Genomic DNA, 27,500 nt, shown 5'->3' with positions numbered 1-27,500 from the left:
TTATATAATCATGTGTTTCTGCTATTTGTTACATGAATTAAGTCCCTGGTACATAATATTGCCTTATTTATCAATATATACCAGACACCTGGGCCCCACTTCAGAAAGCAGATTTAGTGAAAACTCTGAGTTTGTTAACCCTGAGATGAGGGAAACTCTGGGCTTTCTGTTTCAGAAAGAGAGGTTAATCAAACTTGACAAGGAGGGGTAACTCCAGCCCGTTTCAGAAAGAGAGGTAACTTAACCTGAGTCAGTAACTATGGTAACTGAGCCTGTGAACCTAACCTGGTCGGGAGCAGGTTTTCTTCAATAAACCTCGAGTTTCTCTCAGTCTCCTGCCTCTGACACAGCGCGCTTTCATTTCAGAAAAGTGTGCCTCGCTCTGTAACGTGTTTTAAACGTTTGTGTAGAGTTCCCTGGACACAAACCAGTAAGACACATTAAAGCAGCCATATTATGCTCATTTTCAGGTTCATAATTGTATTTTAAGGTTGTACCAGAATAGGTTTACATGGTTTAATTTTCAAAAAACACTTTTGTTGTACTGCATCGCTCTCTCTCACTGCTGCAGATCCTCTTTTCAGCTGGTCTCTGTTTTAGCTACAGAGTGAGACCGCTTTTCTTCTTCTGTACTATCTTTGATTGCACTTGCACATGCGCAGTAGCTCAGATGTAGATCATGTCAGCTAGCTAGCTCCATAGACAGTAAAAGAAAGGCTGTTTCTACAACTTCGGTCAGTTACAAGGCAGGATTAGCTGGGAGACTTCTAAATGAGGGCGCACATGGAAGTAGTTCTTTTGTAGATTATGGTGAACTTGTGTGTGTTGTAGCAGTGCTTTGCTATTGAGAACGAGGTAGCATCAAGCCCCCAGGAAGAGCGCCGAGTCTAAAAGCCACCATGGGCTTAGCGGATAACGGTGGTACTGCACCCCATGGCCCAGAAAGACTTTTCACATAGACTTTGCATTGCGAAAGAAACGTCTATATTTCAGCGGATAATTTGTTTCTCGGTATATCAACTTACCAGCCCGAACACTGAAAGGGTCCTTGTTTAAAACGTTAGGTTTAACATTTAACATTTTTAACATTCACTAGAAGCGAATCCAGAATTATTAAATTTGGCATGATGAACGTGCATAGTGGACGCGAGCAGAGCCGCGGGACTGCGCCCGTCCGCTCACATGACTGTTATCCCGAGCTCATGTAGCTAGCTGTAATAATGGATATAGCTAATGGTTGTAATTCACCATGTGTTCTATTAATACATCCATGGTATTATCTTATGAAGTCATGATACATCCCAGGGATGTATGTATGTAGCTGCTGTAAAGCCTGTTAGCTACGTGGATGTAACGTCATTAGCGTTTCCCAAACTGGCGGGCTATCGGCTAGCTAGCTGGTTGCTAACATCAGGGGTAGCTAGCATGGCTGTATTAAGATCTATACATAGCTAGCTATATGCCTACATAACGTTACTACAGACATAGTGATTACATCGCCTTGGTTCTCTCTTATGATACATCCGAGGGCTGTATGCTGTAAAGCTTGTAACGTGGATGAGAGCTGAAGCCATGGATGAGCTTTGTTCACGAAACTGCAGGCTAACAGCTAGCTAGCGCTAGTTAGTAGGTAGCTAGCTAGTAGCACAACATAATTATTAAATCTCCTTGGTTGTCTAGCTAAATACATCTATCGTTTATTTAGCTAAGCATGTAAACGATCGGGAACAACGAAAACAGTGTTTAACATTAGTGAATATTTTAGACAATGAAAACGGCGAGTTCATGAGTTCGCCACTTGTAAGAGACACGACAGAGAAGCTCATGAACGCGCATGTTGCTACGACAACGCAAACAAATTGTTGCTAGTGCGCATGCCCATCGTGAGCCAACCAGCGTTATGGGCCAACAATGCGGAAGAGCCGAGCTCCACGTTTGCTTTATGCGCTTTTGAGCACTCTCATTGGAACGTACGGGGCTTCCCACCGAACACTGTATCCAGTTCTCTTAATACATCCATGGGTAGCATGCTAGCATTAGCATGCTAGCATTAGCGTTAGCATGCTAACGCTAACGCTACGAGCTAATGGTTGCGGTTAGCCTGCTCGTTTCGGCTTGTGATGTCACAAGCCATGCCGATTTTGAACAGCTCATCCAGAGACTGAAGGCAGGACACATTCAGAAACCGTATCTCACTCTAAACAGCATGGATGGATTTTTTTCAAAGTTTGTATGTGTGTGGAAGCACCAGAGACACAAAAGAACACCCCAAATCCCCGAAAAAGTGATTTTTTCATAATATGGGCACTTTAAAAAGAAATAAATGATTGTAAATCATAATTCTGTTAATGATGGTGCTGCAACATCAGAATGGGATTAGTAGTAGTTTACTTTTTCGCCCGCAGGATTGCACCTAAATGAAATTATAGGTGTAGCCTACTACCATTCCATCTTACTACCATTCCAGCTTCCTACCATTCCAGCTTTCACCAGTAATATTATAGGTTACCTGTGATTAAATATGAAATAAATACACTATATTAGAGCTTACGCATTGACTCGAGCAGCAAATTTCTCCCACACAAATTCTCGCTATTTTACGGCAGCCGCTGTGTTGCTTTTTTTAACCAAATACATGTTCAAACTCGCTCTATGTGCGCATGAGTGTTTCCGCCGACCAGTTTGTTTGTGGTTGTTACCATGGTGAATCGTAGTATCATGGCTCCATTCATGCTGCCTTTTTATTGTGATGGTGCACACGCTTAACTCTGAGTAAACCCACTCCGAGTTGATTGAACCAACTCAAATCAGCTGTTCTGGAACCAAAAACTCAGAGTTTCCCATCTCAGGGTAAATCAACCCAGAGATCAGGGTTAGACTGTTAGAGTTTGTTAAACCTCCTTCCTGAAACAGGCCCCAGGTCATTCTCTGTATTTCCAGACATCAGGAGTTTAGGAACTGGAATCAGTATTGGGAGAGAAAAACTTGGATTGGTGCATCCCTAATAAAGACAGCAGCGCTGGGCGGTATGACGACATATTTGCATCATGGTATATTTTAAGATGTTGGCGGTTTCACTGTATATCACTGTTATATATTTTTCTTGCGTGACTGGGCCTTATTATAGGTTTTGTTGTGGCTTATTCTACGATTAGGAGTACATAAAAAAAATGTAAAATGCATTTTGCCGGTGTAATTTTTTTAAATGTACAATTATTAATGTTACAAATTGTTGTGCTCCATGGTATACAGTACATTTATACAAAACATGTTTGTGTCTATGAAAAATTCATATTATACAGGAAATTAAAACCGGTGTATACCACCCAGCACTATGTCAAAGGTCAAAAGTAACACATCAACATATATATCCATAAATATGTTAGACTGTAGAAGCATTGAGATAGTCAGTGAGTCAGGTAAGCAAGGTTATTTGACTTATTAATCATACTTTTTGTATTTTGTAATTTATGATCCCCCCCCCCCCCCAGAATGTGGTTCCTGTGGGTCGTGCCAAATGAGCAAGGACTCCTACTCACTTATTACAGATGTTCTTTCAGCAAGTTCTGTTTCCTCTGTGCCACCACAATTCCACTTTGAATGTCTGCCATGCTCTCTCAAGGTTTTGAACATTGGCTCAGGTGTCAAGATCAACTAGACGGTTGTTACATAACATCATAATGCATGAAGAAAGTTTATAGAAGCTCTTATGAGGCTTTAATTAAGATAGAGTTTGTGCATCATAGATATGGGCTTCATATAAAGTGACAGTTTCCTGTTTTATTATATTAGATTTAACACAAACAGAGCATGGCAAATAATACAGTAGTTAAAAAAGGGGTTGAAAAAACAACCATTGCCAGTGTAATGAGTCTCTCAATGTTTCTACTTGCAGGTTTGGGCACTTCTCATTGTTTAACTGTATAACAATACACCTAATAGAATCAGCTTAGCTGTCAAACTGTACTTTCCCACACTAGACTTAAATACATTAGTGTCTTCATTGCCAGGGCACTACGTTACTCACTGATTCAATATCCATTTATTCTTGGTAATAAAAAAATCAATCTGCAAGGTGGTTGGCAGGCTTCCACAGCTGCTGATAAAGCAGAGTTGTCTTTTGGCACATTACAAGCAGCTGAAGTGCATACAGTGTTGTACCCAGGGTTGTCCAGTCTGAGAAATTACTTGCATATCATTCACATTGATTGTTTAATTAGAAATCCTGACTTGGCAGATGAAGATGTATGAGAGTTATATGACAGTTTAGTCTAGAAATCAAACAAACCCAGTGGGGACTTCCAGTTTAGCATGGAGACGGAGTAGTTGAGAAGAAAGTGGTTCCCGCACAATTATTTCAGTTATTTGACGATTGACCATTAACCTCACACAGTAGCTTTAAGATTAAGTGATGACTGTTGCATTACGCCTTGCATCATGACAGGAAAATTGAAGAGAAATGACAAAACATCAAGTATAACTTCAGCTAGCATCCCAGCTATTACATCTGCTGCTGCTGCTAAGTGCTCAACAGGATCACCAGCTAACGTTAGCAACACAGACCTGCCCAGTGATTTGGAAAATCTCCGCTCTGCGCTACTCATCGATATGAAGGCAGTGTTTGACACCGCTCTGGCTCTGTGTGCAATACAATCCACCTTGGAAGCCCACAGGCAACGGATCACCTCTGTCAAGACTGGGTTATCTGACTACGATGACGGAATCGTGGAATTGGAGTTCACCTGTGCTAAACTGAAAAAGGAGAACGCTCAGCTGGCTGACAAAGTGGATGACCTGGAGAATTGCTCACATAAAGCCAACTTGAGAGTGATCGGTATCCCAGAGAGTATGGAAGGCTCAGATCCCATAAAATTAATGGCCGTTTTTTTTAGAGATGCACCGATTGACCGGCTGGTGACCGGAATTGGCAGATTTTCACGTCATCGGCCATGACCGGCGACCTGCCGGTCAGTCTGACATATGCCGATTTTATGCTGGTCAAATTCACTCGGGTGCCGCATGATTTACATCGCGCAACATCAACACCACACGTGCACATGCAGGGTTTCCGCTATATGCATGTAGCACCGGCGCACTGCCGCTCAATCAGCTGTTTATGAAATGTCATAAAGTCGTAATTATACACGGCACGAACAGTCAGCCGCTCTCTCTCCCCTCTGAGGCTGAAAAACTGGAACATGAAAACCGCACTCACGCGGGTCCCGTGAAATATGACAGCTACAGTTTATTGGAAAATAGCGTTGGGCACACTGGCTTTGATGAATTTACTGTTTATCAGACAAGAAGCTAACGTTAGCAAACGCTGTGGTCCCGCTGTAGGAGACGCTGTTAAAAAAAAAAAAAAAAAAAAAGAAGACGCTGTATTCCTCCGACACGCTTGTATTAACGTTACTGTTTAAAACGCTTTCCAGGTTAGTGGGGATGCATACCGCTCAAAACCAACATTAAAAACGTAGTAATCTTCCCTCAGCGTTTAGTTTTGTTGCTAAACTGTGTAAAATGAGCAGTGACGTGACATGTAGTACTAGTCCTATTCCAGTTATAATCAACAATAGACCATACAAAGTGTTGAATCCCCTAAGTAATAAGAAGTTGACTGCAAACATAGTCAATTTAGCATCCAGTTCACGTCAGCCGCAACCTGCCCCAAAAAACGAGACAGTGTCTGTAACTCGACTCAGATCAGTTAAATCACAGGTAACCAAAAGAGGGGCAATACTTAACAACCTAATTGGAATTACAACTACCACTGCAATGATAGAACAGGATAGGAAAATTAGATGCGGTCTACTAAATATCAGATCTCTGTCTTCTAAAGCAATACTAGTAAACGAATTAATATCCGATAATCAAATTGATCTATTCTGTCTTACTGAAACATGGCTGGGCCATGAAGAGTATGTCAGGCTAAATTAAGCCACTCCTCCCACTCATATTAATACTCAAATTCCTAGAGGCTCAGGCCGAGGAGGGGGAGTTGCAGCCATATTTGACTCAAACCTGTTAATTAATCCTAAACCTAAACTAAATTATAACTCTTTTGAAAATCTCGTTCTTAATCTTCAGCATCCAACATGGAAAACAGTACAGCCTATTATATTTGTTGTTGTCTACCGAGCACCAGGTCATTATTCTGAATTTTTATCGGAATTCTCCGAGTTTTTATCATGTGTAGTCCTAAAATCAGACAAAGTACTTATTGTAGGTGATTTTAATATCCATGTGGACGTTGACAGCAATAGCCTTAGTACTGCTTTCAACTCACTACTAGATTCAATTGGTTTCAGTCAGAGTGTGCATGAGGCCACGCACTGTTTTAACCACACCCTTGACCTTGTGCTGGCATATGGCATCAAAATTGAAGATGTAACAGTATTCCCGCAAAATCCTTTATTATCAGACCACTTCTTAATAACTTTCAAATTCTTACTACCCGATTATACAAAATTAGATAAAAGCTTCTACACTAGAAGCCTATCTGACAGTGCTATAGCTAAATTTAAGGAAGATATTCCAACAGCACTAAACTCATTACCGTGCCGTAATATAACAGAGGATCTTTATGTAAACTTTAGTCCCTCTCAAATTGATAATTTCGTAGACGGTGCTACGGCCTGCCTACGGACTACTTTAGACTCTGTTGCTCCCCTTAAAAAGAAGACGATGAAGCAAAGGAAACTAGCGCCTTGGTATAACTCCCAAACTCGTAAATTAAAGCAAATCTCGCGCAAACTTGAAAGTAAATGGCGTTCCACCAAACTGGAAGAATCTCGTTTAGACTGGCAAGACAGTCTGAAAACCTATAGGAAGACTCTAAGAAAGGCCAGATCAGACTACTATTCATCACTAATAGAAGAAAATAAGAACAACCCAAGGTTTCTTTTCAGCACTGTAGCCAGGCTGACAGATAGCCACAGCTCTATTGAGCCATCTATTCCTATAGCTCTGAGTAGTGATGACTTCATGAGTTTCTTTAACGATAAAATTATAACAATTAGAGATACTATTCATCACCTCTTGCCCCCAACCTCTAATGGGTCACCTTTAACTGACAGACTGCTAGAAAGAACGACTAGACCTGACATATACTTAGATTGCTTTTATCCTATAAACCCTCAACAATTAATGTTAAAGGTCTCTTCAGCTAAGCCATCTACCTGTCTCTTGGACCCAATCCCAACGAGGCTACTTAAAGAAGCATTACCCGTGGTTAACACTTCATTGCTGGATATGATAAATATGTCTTTATTGACAGGTTATGTACCGCAGTCATTTAAAGTAGCTGTGATAAAACCTCTACTGAAAAAACCCACCCTCGATCCTGAGGTCTTAGCCAACTATAGACCTATATCTAACCTTCCCTTTCTCTCCAAGATCCTTGAGAAAGTAGTCGCTAAGCAGTTATGTGATTTTCTACATAGCAATAGCTTATTTGAGGACTTTCAGTCAGGATTTAGAAAGCATCATAGCACAGAGACGGCACTGGTGAAAATTACTAACGACCTTCTAAGTGCTTCAAACAAAGGACTTGTCTCCGTACTTGTCTTATTAGATCTTAGTGCTGCATTCGATACTATTGACCATACCATCCTCTTACAGAGACTGGAACATTTAGTTGGCATTAAAGGAATCGCACTAAACTGGTTTAAGTCCTATTTTTCTGATCGATCGCAATTTGTTAATGTTAACAATAAACCCTCCAATTACGCTAAAATTAACCATGGCGTTCCTCAAGGCTCAGTGCTTGGACCAATTCTATTCTCTTTATATATGCTTCCTCTAGGCAATATTATTAGGAAACACTCAATTAACTTTCACTGTTATGCGGATGACACCCAATTATCTGTCAATCAAGCCAGACGAAACCAGCCAGCTAGCTAAACTTCAAGCTTGCATTAAAGATATAAAATCATGGATGGCCTACAATTTCCTGATGTTAAACTCAAACAAAACCGAAGTTATTGTGCTGGGCCCGAAACACCTACGAACCTCATTAGCCGAAGATATAATTACTCTGGATGGCATTGCCCTGGCCTCCAGCACTACTGTCATATTTCTCCTGTATTAGCTTCTCTCCATTGGCTTCCTGTAAAATCCAGGATTGAATTTAAAATCCTTCTTCTGACCTATAAAGCTCTAAATGGTCAAGCTCCTTCATATCTTGAGGACCTCTTAGTACCTTATTGTCCCACTAGAGCACTACGCTCCCAGAATGCAGAGTTACTTGTGGTTCCTAGAGTCTCTAAAAGTAGAATGGGAGGCAGAGCCTTCAGCTATCAGGCTCCTCTCCTGTGGAACCAGCTCCCAATCTGGGTTCGGGGGGCAGACACCGTCGCTACATTTAAGACTAAACTGAAAACTCTCCTCTTTGATAAAGCTTCTAGTTAGGGAGTGAGGAGTTACAGTGAACGCCTAGACCGGCGGGGCAGGGTGTATAGCTGCAGACACAGCACCACCGCTTTTCTCTGCTTCTCTTTACAGTCATCAGATTTACCTATCGTATAATCAATAATATATTGCCTCTCCTAGTTATGCTGTTATAATTCTAGACTGCCGAGGAAGTTCCTTCTTTTGACACGCTCTTTTCTTTTGTTTCCTTTTATGCACATCCTGTCTCAGAAGTGCTTGTTACTAACCTAGCTCTGGGGAGTTTACTCCCCGGAGTCCTTATGTTTCTTCTTCGCCCAGAACATCGCCTCGGATTAGGGCGACACCAAGACCTGGGTCTTGGGTGCAGCTGTGGCTATGGACCTGCTACACCCTGCTACGCTCTGCAATGCCCGGCTACGTCCTGCTGCGTCCACCGCGTCCACCCATGCTCTGCTGTGCCACGCTACATCCCGTACCGTCATAACCCCAACCGTCAGACACCGCCCACCAAGAGTCTGGGTCTGCCGAGGTTTCTTCCTAAAAGGGAGTTTTTCCTCGCCACTGTCGCAATAGTCACTGCTAATGCTTGCTCTTGGGGGAACTATTGGAATTGTTGGGGCTTTATAGAGTGTAGTCTAGACCTACTCTATCTGTAAAGTGTCTTGAGATAACTCTTGTTATGATTTGATACTATAAATAAAATTGAATTGACGTTAAATCATCTGTTTCAGGTAACGGCACTCTAGGGTACGTTCTATTTGCTGGATTGTTCCGAGGTAACTGTCGCTAACTAACGTTAGCAGACGAGCCTGTTGACAGCAACGATAGTGTTCATATTTATGCACAATGACACATAAAGCAAACTTGCTAAAAAAAGGAACTACACACTGTTTTCAGGTAACGTTACTGTTGACGTTGGTCCATAGGCTCAGATGGGGGGGGAGGTGATAGAGGAAGTCTATCTGCCTGTGCAAGTACTGCAGTCACTTGGCACATGGTACTGGTCACACCTGCAGCCCATTGGGTGATCAGGAGAAGGCATTAAGAGAGCCAGCCCAAGGCTGCATGGGAGAGAGTGAGGAACCAAGGACCAGAGAGGCAACACTGCAGGAGTTTGTTGTTCAGCAGTGTTGGGCAAGTTACTTTTAAAAAGTAATTACAGTTACTAGTTACTTCTTCCAAAAAGTAACTAAATTAGTTACTCAGTTACAAATTATGAAAGTAACTAGTTACTTCAGAAAGTAACTATTGCGTCACTTTCAAGTAAATTTCTAAATGCTCAAATATGACCCCACCTCCACCCCTCTTTAACGGAACTTAAAATACATGTGCATGTTCAATTATTTATGATAAATCTGAATATTATAATGAAATGGACACTTAATACAATACATTATTTACAGAAACAATGTACACAAATCTAAATTTTAATGTTGCTGTGGGACAAAGTGAGACTAGCCTCCAATCAAATGCCATGTATGTAGATATTATGTTTATATAGTGGATCCATACAAATAACACAACACCTCAACAGGCCACAACTGGGCAAAATTAAATTATGCTTGTTAAGCACTATACCAAAAATAAATAACAAATATATACACTCTTTGTAGTGCAAATAACGTAAGTGGCCTGATGTTTATACTTGTGCGCTGGTGTGTACGTCAAGCCGGCGTGTGTGTGTGTGTGTGTGTGTGTGTGTGTGCATGTGGGGAGTGTGTGATAGAGCGAGGGAGAAGTGAGAGAGTGACGCCGATTAGCTTTGGAGCGAGTACCGACTCTAGAGTCATATAGTGAGAGAAACAAGAGAGTCTCACTGTGTTTTCTGACCACGGTGGAAAATCTGTAGCAGGAAAAGTTAACCCTCTCCTTAATTTCATAACGCCATTCCTGTCTCTCTCTCGTTGACTGACTCGCTTGTGTTGTTCTTGTGTGTCTGACTATGCGTGCTGTCGAACACCCGCCCAACTCTACCTCTGATTGGCAAACCATGACATTTTACTCAACCTCAGCCAATCGTCAGCATTTATGCGCTTGGGACGTGCACTGCCCACTAACCAAGGAAGAACAGTAAAAAAAAGTCTTTGCCTCTCGGCTCAGACTCAGAGAGTTGGTCTGATGAAAAAAAACAGCTTCAAATATAGTAACGCGCCGCATTTTTTGGCAGTAACAGTAACGCCGTTATTAAGATGGGAAGAGCAATCAGTTTTACTTTTTTACTCGTTACCGAAAAAAAGTAACGCCGTTATTCCCATCACTGTTGTTCAGTAAGGAGATTGGCTAGAAAAAGGACTGACCTCTCGCTCTGCTTTAAAAAACCCAAAGACACACTGCCTGAAGGCTGACAGACCCCGGACGGGAAGAATCCTGAGTTAAAGTATGTCCCACTACCCTTTTCCTGACCTAAGTTATTAAAAAACACTTTAAGTTAAAGCTAACTGTCTCTGAGTCTCCTATTTTCATTGTGAATCTGGCTTTCAAGTCCCCTGGGTTGCTACACTTTATATGGGGGGGAAGGTTCCTAGAATAAGCAGAGCCATTCTGAACAGACCTAGATTGACTAGTGGACTTGCATTTCCCAATTTTATGCATTATTACTGGTCTACGAACATTCAAAAACTTGTTTCTTGGTTGAGAACCCCTGAAACTGGCTGGTGCACCTTTGAGGCGCAATCGTGTCGTTCACCTTCCCTCATGGCTCTGGTTTGCTCCCCTCTTCCTTTCTCTCCCTCTCGCCACTCCTCGAACCCTGTTGTTCTGTCCACTTTAAAGATCTGGATACAAATCCCGTCGTCATTTTGATTTCCGCTCGGCATCCATCTTAGGGCCTATTAGCAATAACCACCCGTTTGTTCCCTCCACTCTGGACTCAACTTTTGCATGCTGGGGCAGACTAGGTATAAACTGTTTCAAAGATCTGTATGAGGGTGATACCTTCTCCAGCTTTGACTCTCTGTCTTAAATTTGGTCTGCCGCATTCAAATCTATTTCGCTATCTTCAGGTCCACAACTTTGTACGTACGCAGTCTGATTCATTCCCTAAACCCCCCCCCCAGCAATCTTTATGGGAGAAACTTTTTGATATACTACCAAATCAGGAGGGGTTTATCTCTAGCATTTATCGAATTACTGTGTGTCTGATTAAAGACAATGTTGTTAAGACTAGATCTAGGTGGAAGGTGGGACTCGGGGTGGGGCTGACGGAGGATTGGTGGAGTGGAGGCACTGGACAAGGTAAATTCTTCTTCCACTTGCGCCCTGCTCAGTTTAATACAACTGAAGGTGGTTCACAGAGTGCACCTGAGCAAAGCGAGACTGGCCGAAATATACCCAGATTCCAAATCTAACTGTGACCACTGTGGTAGTGCACAAGCTCATCTCTCTCACATGTTTTAGTCCTGTCCAAGGCTTGCGTCTTTTTGGTCTTCAATATTCAATGTGCTTTCAACAGTCCTGAACACTAGAGTGCAGCCCTGTCCATTGCTGGCCATTTTTGGAGTGCCGACTGAGCCTCTCCCTATTAATTCAAGCAAGACTGACATTGCTTTTGCCACACTTTTAGCGAGACGGAGAATACTCCTGGCTTGGAAATCGTTAACCCCCCCCCCCTTTCTCCTCCTGGCAGAAAGACATCTCGTTTCTAAACCTAGAGAAGATCAAGTTTGTTCTCAGAGGAGGTAGTGAGGGATTTCTAAAAAAGTGGCAGCCTTTTATTTCCAACTTTAACAGTCTTTGTTCTCCCTCCTGAATAAGTAGGCTCATCGACAAAGTCCTGTAATGCTGTGTGTGTTATGGGTGTGTTAACTCTACAACAACCGTGGAATATATCCTGAACCTGACCTAGATCGTTGCTTAAAACTTGCTCTTATTTTTGTACTTTATTTTGACATTTTTCAGCTGTTTAGTATTGCTATTCCTGCCATATATGTTTTTGCTCGTTATCTATTTATTTATTTTTTACTATTTGTGTACTCATGGGGTGAGTTTTTGGGCATTTGGGAGGGGGGTGGGTGGATTGATGGGAAAATGGTGAGACTTTAAACTTGTTTTTTTTTTTTTTTAAGTGCTTAGTAGAGTGTTAGAGAGATATGTTAAAATCAATAAGTCATGATATGATGGAGAGAAACTGTTACACAGATTCACAATTAATGTCTTCTCTCATCGCTCTTTTTGTGGTAGGACTGACGACGTCCTGGTGTCAGTGTTTAAGCACAGAATTCCCACAGTCAGAGCTGCAATAAACAGTAAAGACTAAATATGCGTATGCATTTCCTGCAGTTGTCAGATGTTACGTTTTAGCTGATAGTCTGTGTCAGCTGATAGTGTGTGTAGTTAGCCTGATGAGTTGATTGATCTGATTTAACCCAGCCATTGCAGGCGTGTGTGATGAGTTTCAGATTGAGATTGTTTCCGGGAGGGAGACAACCACGGAAACAGCCCGCTGCAGGCTGACGCTGCAAACCACACGCTTCCACACAGAGGACACTATTGCAGAGAGACTATTCTTGTTTTCCCACAACACAACTTTTGTAAATACACCTTTTAAAACCTGATCTAAATATAAAGAATATAAACTTAGCACAAAAAGTAAGGAAATTTGTGTTTGGTAGATTATTTCTCTGTGGTAACAATGCTTTTTGGCAATAAATCTTATACTGTTGGAAAGCCTGTTTAGTTCCCTTTCAAATGGTGCCCCATTTGTAAGGAACATGCATTTGTGGGATGAGCAGCAACGCTGAGTATGTGGGTTGCGCCCATGAAAAATTTGCCATTGACTCGTTTGGTGTTTGGATGATTGAAGTTTGAAGAAACAAGACATATTGGCAATTTAACAATGTATTCATTTCACAAACAGGAGCCTCAGTAGCGTGTGGAAGAACCATACACAGCCACAACAGCCTGGCTCCTCCTCCTCATGCTGGTCACCAGCCTGGTCACACACTGCTGTGGGATGGCATCCCATTCTTCAACCAGCATTTGTCGTAAGTCAGCCAACGTGGTTGTGTTGGTCACTCTGGCACGAACAGCACGCCCAAGCTGATCCCACAAGTATTCAATGGGATTGAGGTCAGGACTGCTGGCAGGCCATTCCATCCTCTCCACTCCCACATTCTGGAGGTAGTCTCTGATAAACCCCGCCCTGTGGGGGCAAGCATTGTCATCTTGGAGGACAGAGTTCAGTCCCAGACTGTGGAGATATGGGATTGCCACTGGTTGCAGAATCTCATCTCTATATCTCTCTGCATTGAGATTGCCTCCAATGATTACGAGCCTCGTTTTTCCAGTGAGGGAGATGCCGCCCCACACCATCACACTGCCTCCACCAAAAGGTGTTACTCTATCGGTGCAGCAATCAGCATAGCGTTCTCCGCGTCTTCTCCACACTTTGACCCTATGATCCAACTGCCATAGGCACAATCATCCAATCCACCAAACGAGTCAATGGCAGAATAAGCTGTTTGGCATTGGCAGAGAAGATTTGGCAAATTTTTCATGGGCGCAACCCACATACTCAGCACTGCTGCTCATCCCACAAATGCAAGTTCCTTACAAATGGGGCACCATTTGAAAGGGAACTAAACAGGCTTTCCAACGGTATAAGATTTATTGCCATAAAGCATTGTTACCACAGAGAAATAATCTACCAAACACAAATTTCCTTACTTTTTGTGCTAAGTTTATATATAGTTTGTTTCTCAATACATGTTGTCCAAGCAGCATCACTCACTGATGTTGTTAAATGTTGTTTATCACCATCATACAGAGTACAGTCTCATCTTTAGTCACTTAAAAAAAGTGAAAAAGTTTCCATGTAATGTAATCTAAAGGCTTGTGGGAGAAACCCGTTAAAGATGTCCAGCTTTAATCTCTCAAAAGCCTGATTCCTAATGTCTGCTGCATAACAGACTTCCATTTTCACAGTACAACTCTGTAATTTTAACTGGCCACCAATTTGTTTCAAGAAGACCGGGGAGGAGTGCTTCTAATGGCCAGAACTGTGCAATTTTCATGATTAATTCTTTAAAATGTATTAAATGAGTTACTTGGGCAGACATTTTTGTGCTCTACCCACCAATCCAACAAAAAGAACAACAAGAATATTTTTGACTGATTGGATTTACAACAATGCAACAAACATTATTTATGCTGTTTATATCAAAATAAAAGCCTTAACATACCATTCTGAAAACAAGTAATGTAATGTTACAATTACTTTTGAAGCTCACATTGCCATGATAACTACTGAATAGAAAAGGTATTTATCTCTGCCACCAAAGTGACTTTATTCGTATCTGGCATAGAGAACTGTAAGTGTACAGGAAAAGCTCACTCTCCTGCCTGTGCCTCTGCAGTTGTAGTTCACCTTGACAAGAATACCATATCCTCAGCAGAAGGCATAGACGCAGAAAAGCCAATAACCAGATGTGGACAACAAAGAAACTCTTTTCCAAAAACCACAGTGCAGTGAAAAAAAACATCTAAGCATATAAATACACTTAAGTTTTACATTAAATGCAGCAAGTGGTATTTAAAGTGTGAACACATCACTTCTTTGTGTAATACTGTATGTATAACTTGTAATACTGAAAGCAAACAGTATTACTCCCCTTTGTACCCCGCACGTGTATTCTGACAGCTATTCAGTGTTTAAAGGTTGTACTATGCAAGAAGCTTCTTGTTACAGTGCATTTGTGTTCACTTCTCTGCATGATCACTGAAATTAGTTTCCATTACACAGATATGCAAGACACATGATAACCTGAATTGTAGCTGGCCACATTCATCACCAGAGGTACACTGAGTAGTTAAAGGGTCAGCAGTTCACCTAATCTTATAAAATTGCATGTGGAATGATGGAACTGATGGTTTGGTAAATAAATGGATAGATAAATGATTCAACAAAATACAAAACTACTATGAACACATTGATGAATTGCATATGAATCAACTGAAAAAGGAAACAGCTATACAGCTTGTGCAAATGAGGAATACCACATTACAGTTTACTACATTGCAATTCATCCCAGAGAGTTTGAGAGATGGAAATGATTGACCTGCCAGCACTAGCATTGTCAATAGACGATGTAAAAAGGGATTGTCCTTGCCATTACAGTACTACTAGCAAACACATTAAAATATGTATCCTCAGGTACATGCAACATCAACATTAATAATCTTTACAAAGCTTATGTTAAGCCTTTGATTTGCAGTTATCAGTGCAAGACAATTAGAACAATTTCAAAACAAAAAGTTTCAGACTGGAAGCTCAAGAGTTTTGGGACCTCCTTTCTTTATCTAAATAAGTGTAACTTTAACCTTTAGCACAAGTGGGAGTAGTTCTCAATACTTTTCTAACACAAAAAGCAGCTGAGAGAAACGTAACGCCAGGTAAATGTTGGATATTTGTTTCTAAAGATGGCTCTTATCTTCTCTTGGCTTGGCATTTGTCCTCTCCTGTCCTCCCACACGTTTCACCCTGGCCTATGTCACAGCTGAGGCCCATTAATCAGAGCCATTTTATAAGAGTTGATACACTGCTCCCAATTCTCGTGCATTAACCTTGTTGCTGCCCCTTACCACCCCTGAAAGTTGGCACTAGTGTGCTGCATGTGCGTTCTTGTGTGCATATTTTGAGCACTCGTCACTTGTTAGTGTAGCAATCCCTGCCACGCTATAAATAAAACCAGTCACAGGGAGGGATGGAAGCCAGTGGAGTGCTTTGACAGCAGAGGACATAGTGGCCTTGTCTCCGTAGGATATGAGGATTAATTCTGGTCTACAATCGGATATCTTACTACCTACCTAAAATACTGTACCTTTGCACATTTAACACTTGGTTGCAATTATTTATTAACTATTTTACTCAGTCCTGTTTGCTAAATAGTCTCATTCTGTATCATACTGTTGTTACTTTGTGTTGTGCTCTGTTTCACACATTATGCACAGGGTTCATTTACTTTTATTTACTGTATCTGATTAAATATTATTTTCATTTAGTTTAAAGTGTGGGAGCAATACAGAACATTATAGTCCTATCATATTTACCTTGTGGCATTAACCCTCTCCCTTTGCAAGCTCTCCGTTTTGCAGCCAGGCCAAGAAGAAACAGTAGAAAATATGTGATTCTTACCTTGACCCTGGGCATCCAGTAAGCGACCACAGAGAATTAGAAGGAGCTGGAGGGTGGAAGAAGGCACACCCACTGGTGATGCTTTGAATCCCACACTGCTATGGCTCCTTGTGGACATGGCACCATTGGATACTAGGGTAAAATGGATATTCAGTGAGAAACAAGCTTGACAAACATTCTCACTTTACTTGCATGTCTTGATATAGTTAGGGAAAACGCTATTGGTATGAAAAAATAAGAAAAATATGAGACTACTGGGCTCATGAGGGCCAGCACAAAAGAAAAATCATCTGGCACATATTTAATTCACCAAATGTTAAGCACAAAATATTAGTCTGCAGTCAAAGTACCACAGCTATTAATACAAAACACATTCACTGACCAACAATTTATTAGAGTCTGCTTCTAACACAATTGTAAACATGCATTCAATACGAAAATGTATTGTATTGCCATAACATCTAATAAAGGATTATTTCTTCAACAATCAAGCAAATAAAAAGTAAAGCAACTAAAAATAATATACACAAATTTAATATCAAAGCAGTTTTGATCAAACTAACAGATTAGCTTTTACACAGATCTTTAATATTTGGTGAGTGAGGGTAGTTTGACCAAAAACTAAAACCAACTACATAAAGAATACATTTGGAATTACTACTAAACCTACTTGGACAAGTTCCAAAGTGATCTTTAGGAATGGCAAACAACTGACAAAATGTGTGTGCAAAAAGCTCCATCCAGTCACTCTAACAACTGATGCACACTACGTGGCAAAGTTTACTTTGCCACGTAGTGTAAGCAAGCATTCACCCAAGCATTCACCCTGACATTTCCAAAGGAACAGGCTTCCAAAGGAAGAATGAAATCAATAGGCCTACACTTTTTACGCACTCATTTATATTCACATCTTGACACCCATGAAAGAGATTAATTATTTGGCACCATTGCATCAATGGACATGTGTTACAATAAAATTGATACTTCCTTACACTGCACTTGCATATATCCTATTTTTTCAATGTTCCAAATAGGATTTAAATTCTGGTGTTGTGTTCCATTGGAAATCGTTTCCCTGGTTAGAAAACTACAGAGCCGATTAGAGCTTTATAGGCAGGAAAAATAGGTATGTCACCTTCCTGTGCCAGGCCAAAAAATTGCAACAGAGATTGACACAGCTGTATAGATTGTTAGTAGATTATACAGAAATAACAACTTAAATAACTTTCTTCTTTCTTCGAACTAAGTGGAAAACAATCAACTTCGTTGGCTGAAAAAAGATGTCAGTGTGTTGGATACTGTATGTCACTCGCTACTGATTGGATGGGGGGGTAAAAAGACCTATTATGTATTTGAGAGCTGAAAAAATGTATTGCAATAGTACAGTCCCTGACAAAAGTCTTGTCGCTTATCTATTTTGTAGAAACACCTGCTATTAACCTGACTTTTAATTAATCAATTGGGGTTAGAAATAGCTCATATGAAAAGCTAAAACCCTCCCAAATGATGTTTAATGCACTGAAATAAACTAGTTTCACTGAAAAATCATTTAATCAAGACAGAAAGGTCAAATTTTGGCAAGACAAAAGTTTTGTCGCCTATACAGAAATTGAACAAATTTACTGCAAATACAAAAATATGTCAGCAAATTAAGTAGTGGTGCTGTGAGATACAAATGTAATATCTTGTATGACTTCCATGAGCTTGAAGGACTGCATCCATGCGGTTTGGCAATAATTCATACAATTTATTGATGAAGTCATCAGGAATACCAAAGAAAGCAGTCTTGCATGCCTCCCAGAGTTCATCAATATTCTTTGGTTTCGTCTTCCATGCTTCCTCTTTCATCCTACCCCACATATGCTCAATGATGTTCTTGTCTGGTGACTGGGCTGGCCAATCCTGGAGCATCTTCATCTTCTTCGCCTTGAGGAACTTTGATGTGGAGATGGAAGTATGCGATGGAGCACCATCCTGCTGCAGAATTTGGCCTCTTTTATGGTTGGTAGCTAAGATTTCTTGGTATTTTAGACTATTGATGTTGCCATCCAGCCTGCAGATCTCTCGCACACCCCCATACTGGATGTAACCCCAGACCATGATTTTTCCGCCACCAAACTTCACTGTTTTCTGGGTGAATCTCGGATCTATGCGGGCTCCAGTAGGTCTCCTGCAATATTTGTGGCGACTGTGGTGTAATTCAACAGAAGATTCATCTGAAAAATCCACCTTCTTCCACTTTTCCAGCGTCCATCCTTTTAGCAGGCTGTGGGCCTTGGCAAATGCCACACGGTTTTTCAATTGTCTTTTGTTTAGTGCCGGCTTCTGGGCACTGATTCGACCATGGAGGCCATTTCGAGACAGAATCCGACAAACTGTTCTGGTTGACACAGGGACTTCAGGTGACCAGGTCTCGTGGAGCTCTGCTGCAGTGGAAAATGGGCTGGCCTTGGATTTTCGAGCCAACAAACGGTCCTCTTGAGCAGTTGTCTTGCGGGGTCTGCCTGACCTGGGCTTGTCAAAAACGTCTCCAGTGTCTTCAAATGTTTTTTTTATCCTCTGTACTTGACGCTGAGACACATTGAAGGTGTCTGCCACATCAGCAGTGGATCTGGTCTTCAGCCTCTTGATAATCAAAACTTTAGTCTCAGGGTGAATCTTAGGCATGTTTGCAGAGGTCTAGTTGCAGTTGATGTGAAGGTCTAGTGTACTGGGGTTGTTTTTATACACACCTGAGACCTAATTGATCCATTATTAGTCACAGGTGAAGCTCATATGACAAGGCGACAACACTTATGTCTTTGCAAAAATTGACTCAATGGGCTTTACCAAGCTGTGAATATTAGAATACTTTTTGACAGTTTCGTTTTGCACTGAAACATTATTACAAAAGCTGTTGGGATTAAAATGAGCCATTTCTTGTAAAAACATCTTGATTAGAAATATATTTCAGCGGCACTTCAGGTCAATTTGTACACAAGCGACAAGACTTTTGTCAGGGACTGTAGGTACATTTTGTAACTAGCTTCCAAACAAGGTGTTGCAGCAATATGAAGTGTGACTTCCAGAGTGACTTCTTTCGAATCGGGACCATCAGTGTCCGCCAAGATGAATCTCAATCCCACTATCAAGTTATGGCGTGTGCACAGGAGGCGTTTTAGTCCTCTGTCTCACGTGCAGTATGACAAGTTCCTATTTTAAATTAATCCAGCTGTCTTCGTAGGCCCGCAAAACGCCTCGCTTTTCACTAGCGCTATTCGTGCGTGAGTGCAACCCACAGCAACATTTTGCCTATAATATATTTTAAATCTATTCTTGACCGTTTTACATAAGCAACAACAGTGATTGTGTGTTGGGCTCTGAGCGCTGCCAAAACGTGGGTGACCTTCACGCAACCCTTTGCCTTTTCAGCTAGCGTTTATTGAATTGTTTGTATTGTTACACCTAGGGCACACCAATCACATTCAATCAACTCATGTACAACTGCAAAAAACATTGAATTGAGAGCTTACAGTACATTTTGCATCATGTACTCATCTGCTGTATATGTCTAATAAAATAAATGGTTAGGTTTTACTCCAGAGATTCCCTTTTCTGCAGCAATTTGGATTATTTATGATTTATACAATCACAGCAGAATATTAAACAAGAGCTGAAAACCATTCAGCTAACTGAATATTCAGAGGGAAAACACTAATCACAAGCATCTTTAAGCATAAAATAGATATGTCATTCATGTAACATGCTCAACGTGCTCAATAAACTCAATAAAAAAGGTACATAAAGATTTACTTTAAACAATGAAGACAGCTGACACTTTGTCCACATAAATTCATTTGTTTGTAACTAATTTCTAAAATATGTTAAGTCAAAATTTTAAGTCTCAGAAAAGGACAGTCTTAAATAAACTGCAAGGGAAAGGCTAACATTATTCTAATAACAAATCATGAAGAACTCATAATCTAGTTCTACATACGACTACTTTACAGCCCCATCCCCCAAACAAACACACACACACGTAGTACCTGTACTGTATCTGCACCTCCGCGTTGCCTTTCTGCTGTATATCCCACGAACAAGTCCAGCTCCCACTGCTGCCTGACTGAGTTTCTTCTCTTCGCCTCCGCTGTACACTCACCACTGGCACAGCTCTCTTCCCTTTCACCGGCCAAACAGCCCATCTGCAAAGATAGAGGGAGGGAAAATGAGGGGAATAGGGAAAAAAAGAAAAGGAGAGAAAAACCAATGGATGGGAATGAGAAGAAAAGGAAAAGAGAGACAGATTGCTTCGATAATGTAGATTGTCAGGAGCTGCATTCTTGGTAAGCCAATGTGCACGGGGTAAAAATCGCAGAGTGAAACTAATTTGATTTCACTTTCCCTCAGTACTGTGGTTTCCTTTTCTATTCATTTGCTGCATTTCAGCTTTTGAGCTTCAAATCACAAGCCGGGCTTCTGTGCACTTAAATCACAATCTATGTAGGATCTTATTCAAGCACTAGACAGCGTACCCTACAGCCTTTTCAATGCACAAATTAATAGAAAACATTTGAAATTCACAGTAAAATGCAGGAAAACAAAAGTATCATGGAAAAACTCAATGGATAAGAACAGGATAGATGTTACATGCCACTGCCAAACAAAAAGAAAGACAGTAAAGTAGTGTTAATAACACAGGGCAGCAAAAATCTGGAGCTAGACAGAGCCGGCCCGATATATCGGCCATTATACCATGGTCTAGGTGAAAACTCGATTCTGATTGGCTGCAGGGTGTCCATTAAAATGTGATATACCTACTAAGTAGTTCCGGTGAAAATGTCTGTCCTCCGTTCTGAAAACTGCGCTAAATGAAATGAGAAGTAAAAAAATCGGAATCTTATTTCGAAAACTGAGTGCAGTCCTTTAGTGCCTCTGAACACCACAGGATGGCGCTAACACACAAGATAAGAAATAAATTACACTGCCTCTCTAAACCTACTTTGTATCACAGAGGTCATCTCTCAACCCATTCGCTGTTCAACTCTCAACTTCAGGGTGCAGCCAACAGTACACATGGCGTATCACAGTATTTGTTCTTGAAAGTCTGTTGATTTGGGGATGACGACAGGGTTGGATAGGTAGCTTGTCTTGTTGTTAAACATACTGTCAAATTATATTTATTGCCTGTCAACCGTACACAATGTCACTGACTTTGAATCTTGCTAGCATAACATTAGCTTTCTGGCTCATAGCTGGGATTCTAAGAGCTGAGCGGACTAGAAATATCTCCCGTTGCTAAGTTGTATCCAAGATCTGGAGCAGTGAACAACGTTTCCATTTCATAAGAACCTTATGGGTTAGGAATGACTGTTCCAGGTATTAGTCAAACCAATGTATAATTCTCAGATTTTTTAAGCTCTCAAATATGGATATCTGTCAGTATTGGTTGGGCTATACACAAAACTGCTGTTCAATAATTGAAGGAAGGTGAATGAAAAGTCAAAAATGTATTGGCAATTAAACTGTGCCCTTGTGCAAGCCTTTATTCTCAACTACTCTAATGGAGCTACACAATTGAAAAAGGCAGACTGTGGTTAGATTGGGTAGCTCAAGTGTGTATGCTTCTCTAACTGTAGGTTCTCATCATTTTTAAACCAATGCTTTTGCAATTTAGGCACAGGCTTGGCCTGTTTGAGCCGTCCGTCAGTTCTCTCAAATAACTTTATAAAAAGGGATTATGAAAACAATGTGCTGATTTCTGGACTTGTTTTACTGCTGAAACATATTTCTAACTGACAGGCAGCATAACTGTACCAACCACTTTGTAATGTAATCACTTTAGCGTTTAAGTCCTTATCAATGTTAACATTATTTCAGCAAACCTCTGTAATCACGTCACTGCCTATGACGACGAAGGTCAGAGAAGAAGTCAGCTACCAGGGTGTAAGAATTCAGCAATTTCCACAAAAACATTTGCTGACATAGGGACTTGAACCAGGGTCTAGGGCTGAAGGACACTCTTCCTGCTGACTATACACCCTGCTGTCCAAAAAGTACATTAGTCATATGCCAATGTTCCCTTTCAATTCACAGTTCCTTTGCTTAGAAAACACAATGTGATAACTATGGTGGCAGAGACAGTTCAACACAATCACAAAAGTTACAACACAAACACAAAAGCTACAACACAAATGCAAAAGCTACAACACAAACATACAACACAAACGCAAAAGCTACAACACAAATACATAAGCAACAACGGAAGTGAGTGTGTTGTTGACAAATGGAGCCGGAGGAGGAAAGTTCTTGTATGTTTGAGAAGAAAGTGAAACATGGTTCCTGGCTAATTATGATTACTGTCGCTACGTGACTGTCACAAATAAGCAATGTTGTTCAATATCTTTGTACTTTCATATGTAGGGGTGCACAATATATCGACTCAATATCGTTATCGCGATATCACGTTGCTCGATATTATACCGAAAGTCTCGCGATAATTACGCAATATTTTGTTTGCGTTGCATCCCGCCCAACATGTACCCAGAGTATAGAAGCAACAAGAGGAGAAACTCAATAGAACGTTGTGTTACATTCAGTCCAAGATGGCGGAGCTGCAGTTCCATTGAGTTTCTCCTCTTGTTACGTCTATACTCTTTGATGCACCTCTCGAAAAATACACATCATTTGGTAGCGTTGTATTTCCCCCCCCCCCCCCCAACTCATTTCCTGGTTCTCCTTCTCCATCAACAACATGAAATCAAGGAGAGGGTTAACTTTTCCTGCTACAGATTTTCTACCGTGGTCAGAAAGAACAGAGGAGACACTCACTCAGTTTCTCTCACTAACACTCTACGGTCACTACTCGCTCCGAAGAAAATCGCCGTCACTCTCTCACCTTATCTTCGCTCTTCCACACACACACACACACACACACACACCCCCACATGCTCGACCCACACACCGTGGAGCCTCCGCAGAACCATAAAACGAAGCGAAAGAAAAGAAAGGAGCTAAAGAGAGAGCGAAGAGTGGAGCAAAAAGAACACAAAAGTAAGAAAATGAGTGTTGCTCTGGGAGACGACAAAATAACAGATTGAAAAGGCCAAAAGTATTAGCTACAAAAGAGAGCGACATGCACTCGCTTGTGGGTGCTCCTGGGCGTACCTAGCCTACCCCTGGTTGCTTGGCAACAGTAAACAGAAATTCTCCGGTGCTACCTTAAACCACGTCTTAAAAGTTACTTCAGAGGTATTGTTAAGTCACAAGAACAATGTTTTTGGATTTAAAAGTATTTATTTCTCGATAAAAGTAACACAATATATGAGATTAAATGCCAAACATATCGGATATAAATACAATAAATAAATACGTTGTCCGCCATCTTGAATTATTTTCTTCGACGTGAGCTGCCCTCACGCTGCCTTCACTCTGGCCAAACGGCCACTCCCATTGAAAATGAATGGTAGCTATCTCTTGTAGCTAATGTGACTGTAGGGTAATGCCTCCTCCTCGGTAGCTTGGAAATACTTTGGCTTTAAGCCAACAGATGTGCATTGCATTGTTTTTTATACTGTAGTGTATATACAACCAGTACAACATGTCCTGTTCTATAGACATGCTCTTTATTTATTTATTTTATACTGTCCAACCAGTAGAACATGTCCTGTTCTGTAGACACATGTTGGACCAGTCCAATATGACCGTCAGTTGAAATAAACCTTGTGTTGTAAGAAAACTTTTATTTGTTTTATGCGTTTTCCCATAACTTTGGTAATTTTACATATGTTTAAAAATATCGAAATTAATATCGATATCGCAATATTCATTATCGATATCGCAATATCACATTTTTTCAATATCGTGCACCCCTATTCATATGTATATACTTTTTATGTATATGTATACTTTTATTTGTGTTATATAACACAAATACAAAAGCTACAACACAAACACAAAAGCTATATATATATTTTGTATTGTGTTGTAGCTTTTATGTTTGTGTTTAAGCTTTTGTATTTGTGTTAAACAGTCTCGGCCACCGTAGAGAACACTTCATCACCAGTTCTTATTATAGTTACTGTAAATTCAAGAATTACATATTGAAAATAGAAATGCTGAGTGACATTAAGCACCCCATAATGTGGCCTGTCTCAATACTGCTCACATGGAAATAAATTGTTCAAGAATCAATGTGCTCATAGACATAAGGGTAATCGAACTGTCTATTCCAGGTTCTAGGTGAAATGCAGATAACAAAAAACAAATGATTTATGTATTATAAAAATGAAAATTGAATTCTTCAACCATTCCTACTTCTCAAAGTTTAATCCAGAGGGAGTATTTTCTGTCTCAAAAACTTAAATAGTACTAAGAATAGACCTGGGTGAAGTTAGTTTAATGTTTGACATTCGTCGGTTTTCGCGGATGTTACCTTCAATAGCTCCGTGTCAATACTTCGATTTCCCCTAGTTTCAGGGTATGTTGGAGAGCTTATTTAGACACACTTATTTTTAACTCAAAATCATCAAAAATAACGACACAGTTCAGAGCTCAAAGAACTGAATGTCTGTCCAACACGCCGTCACAATAGATGTACTTAGGGACCGTTGTAAAATTGCAACTCCACTCATTTAAATCTTTATTAACTTTTTTGTTTTACAATATAGAAATCTCAAACCACTTCCATTAAAGAGAGGGAGAGCCATTACACATTTCACACTTGTGAATTAGTAAAAATAAATAAAGATAAATAAAGATGTAGGCTATAGTTACCAATAACGATGGTAGTTACAACCATTTTCTGATTAATGAATATATTGACATCAAACCACCTGTAATAGGTCTCAGACATCCTCCCAGAACTTTCACAGCTGTTATTTTGTGAAAAAGTCTTTAGCAAATGCCTTAGCATCCTCATCAGTGACCTATTGTATAAAAAATGCATATTTAAAGGTTATCAATTCAATAGGTTTCTCATTTATGAATATAATCACATCAAACAACCTGTAATATGTCTCGACATCTTTTCACAACTTTCACAACTGTTAAAATCAAATTTACATTAGTATTCATTATTAAAAATCAATAATAAATCTATCACTTACTCAGGGTGGGTGTTTGTGGCCACGCTGCTCTGGGTTTCGTCCGGTCGGCAGGTGGGTCCTAGGGGCTGAGTCCGTTTGTTGGCCCCCTGGGGCTGGGGGGCTGTCGCTGCTGTCCCTTTCCTTTGGCGGGTGGCGGGGGGGTGTGTGTGGGGTGCTGCTTCGCTGCTGGGGAGGGAGGGCCGCAGGGAGTTGGGGGTGGCGGGCTTCTGGCCTGGGCTGGGTGGCCTTGCCGGGGCTGGTGCCTGCCGCGATGGCCTGGTGGTGCGCCGGCATGCCTGTGGACTGTGTGGGGGATAGGGTTGGGTGCCAGGGTGCGGTGACGGTGGTGGCGGGGCCGAATAGGGGCCGGGGGTTTCATTTCCTCGTTTTGGTGCCTGGGGCATCACTGCACGGGGCATCGCTGCGCGGGGCATCGCTGCGCGGGGCATCGCTGCGTTGCCGTTGGCTGGTGGCTGGATTTGACGCAGTGGTTGGGGTGCTGGCGGCTGTGGAGTGTGGCTGTGTTTCCCTGTGGGGGATTCCGGCACCGGGACGTGGCAGTCTGCGCTGTTCAGTTTATTGCTGAACACAAAATGTAATATTCTGATGGGGCGTGGCCTCAGTACACAAGGAGGCCCTCTCTCAAGGTTGTCTTGTCCCAAAAGCACACCAGGTTAGCCTCTTTGGTGTGCTGTGCATTTTCTTTGTAAATAGTTTTTTACATATTGTTTCAAGTCATTTTTGTTAAATTGATAATCTTTAAATATGCATTTTATGGACTATAGGTCACTGATGAGGATGCTAAGGGATTTGCTAAAGAGTTTTTCACAAACTAACAACTGCAAAAGTTGTGATAAGATGTCTGAGACATTACAGGTGGTTCGATGTCAATATATTCAGAAATGAGAAATGTGTTGAAATAATAGCCTTTAAATATGCATTAAATAGCCAACAGATCAGGGATATTGATAAGGTATTTTCAAAGTATTTTTTTTTACAAACTAACAGCTGTGAAAGTTGTGAGAAGATGTCTTAAAAATATTACAGGTGGTTTGATGTCAATATAATCATTAATGAGAAACCTATTAAAATAATAATTTTTAAATATGCACTTTAGTTATGCAGATGCTAAGGGATTTGCTAAAGACTTAAACACAAACTAAAAGCAAACTAACAAACTAACACAAAGATGTCTGAGAAATATTACAGGTGGTTTGATGTCAACATATACAGAGATGAGAAACCTATGAAATACATAACCTTTAAACATGCATTTATAGACAATTGGTCACTGATGAGGATGCTAAGGGATTTGCTAAAGACTTAAACACAAACTAAAAGCTGTGAAAGTTTTGAGATGATGTTTGGAAAATATTACAGGTAGTTGGATGTCAATATATTCTTTAATGAGAAATGTGTTGAAATAATAATCTTTAAATTTGCATTAAATAGCCAACAGATCACTGATATTGATAAGGTATTTTCAAAGGATTTTTTTCACAAACTAACAGCTGTGAAATTTGTGAGAGGATGTCTGAGACATATTACAGGTGGTTTGATGTGATTATATTCATAAATAAGCAAGCCATTGAATTGAAAAGCTTTAAATATGCATTTTAGAGACAATAGGTCACTGATGAGGATACTACAGGATTTGCTAAATACTTTTTAAAAAACTAACAGCTGTGAAATTTGTAAGAGGGTGTCTGAGACCTATTACAGGTGGTTCGATGCCAGAATATACAGATATGAGAAACCTATAAAATACATAACCTTTAAATATGCATTTTATAGCCAATTGGTCACTGATGAGGATGCTAAGGGATTTGCTAAAGACTTAAACACAAACTAAAAGCTGCGAACGTTTTGAAACAATGTTTGGAAAATATTACAGGTAGTTGGATGTCAATATAACC

General features: G+C 40.6%; 1 protein-coding gene across 2 annotated transcripts in view; it reads right to left on the bottom strand.

Annotated features, from left to right (window-relative positions):
- The window catches only part of robo2 (roundabout, axon guidance receptor, homolog 2 (Drosophila)), a 398,552-nt gene that overhangs the window by 369,355 nt on the left and 1,697 nt on the right, over window positions 1-27,500 (bottom strand). The window contains exons 1-3 of one of the 2 annotated variants that reach the window (XM_031297357.2): window positions 21,501-21,603; window positions 20,548-20,703; window positions 16,523-16,654 (exon numbers count right to left, since the gene is read on the bottom strand). In XM_031297357.2, the coding sequence (XP_031153217.1) occupies window positions 16,523-16,640 (118 nt within the window). In that variant the 5' untranslated portion in view covers window positions 16,641-16,654; window positions 20,548-20,703; window positions 21,501-21,603. Of the gene's footprint in view, window positions 1-16,522; window positions 16,655-20,547; window positions 20,704-21,500; window positions 21,604-27,500 lie in introns of those variants that run through there. The other variant, XM_031297358.2, reaches the window with a different exon arrangement.

The sequence above is a fragment of the Sander lucioperca genome, chromosome 5 (genome assembly GCF_008315115.2).
Source record: "Sander lucioperca isolate FBNREF2018 chromosome 5, SLUC_FBN_1.2, whole genome shotgun sequence".
NCBI classification, from domain to species: Eukaryota; Metazoa; Chordata; class Actinopteri; order Perciformes; family Percidae; genus Sander; species Sander lucioperca.
The sequence above is the reverse complement of the archived record's forward strand: the minus strand, read 5'-3'. Positions and strand labels throughout refer to the sequence as shown.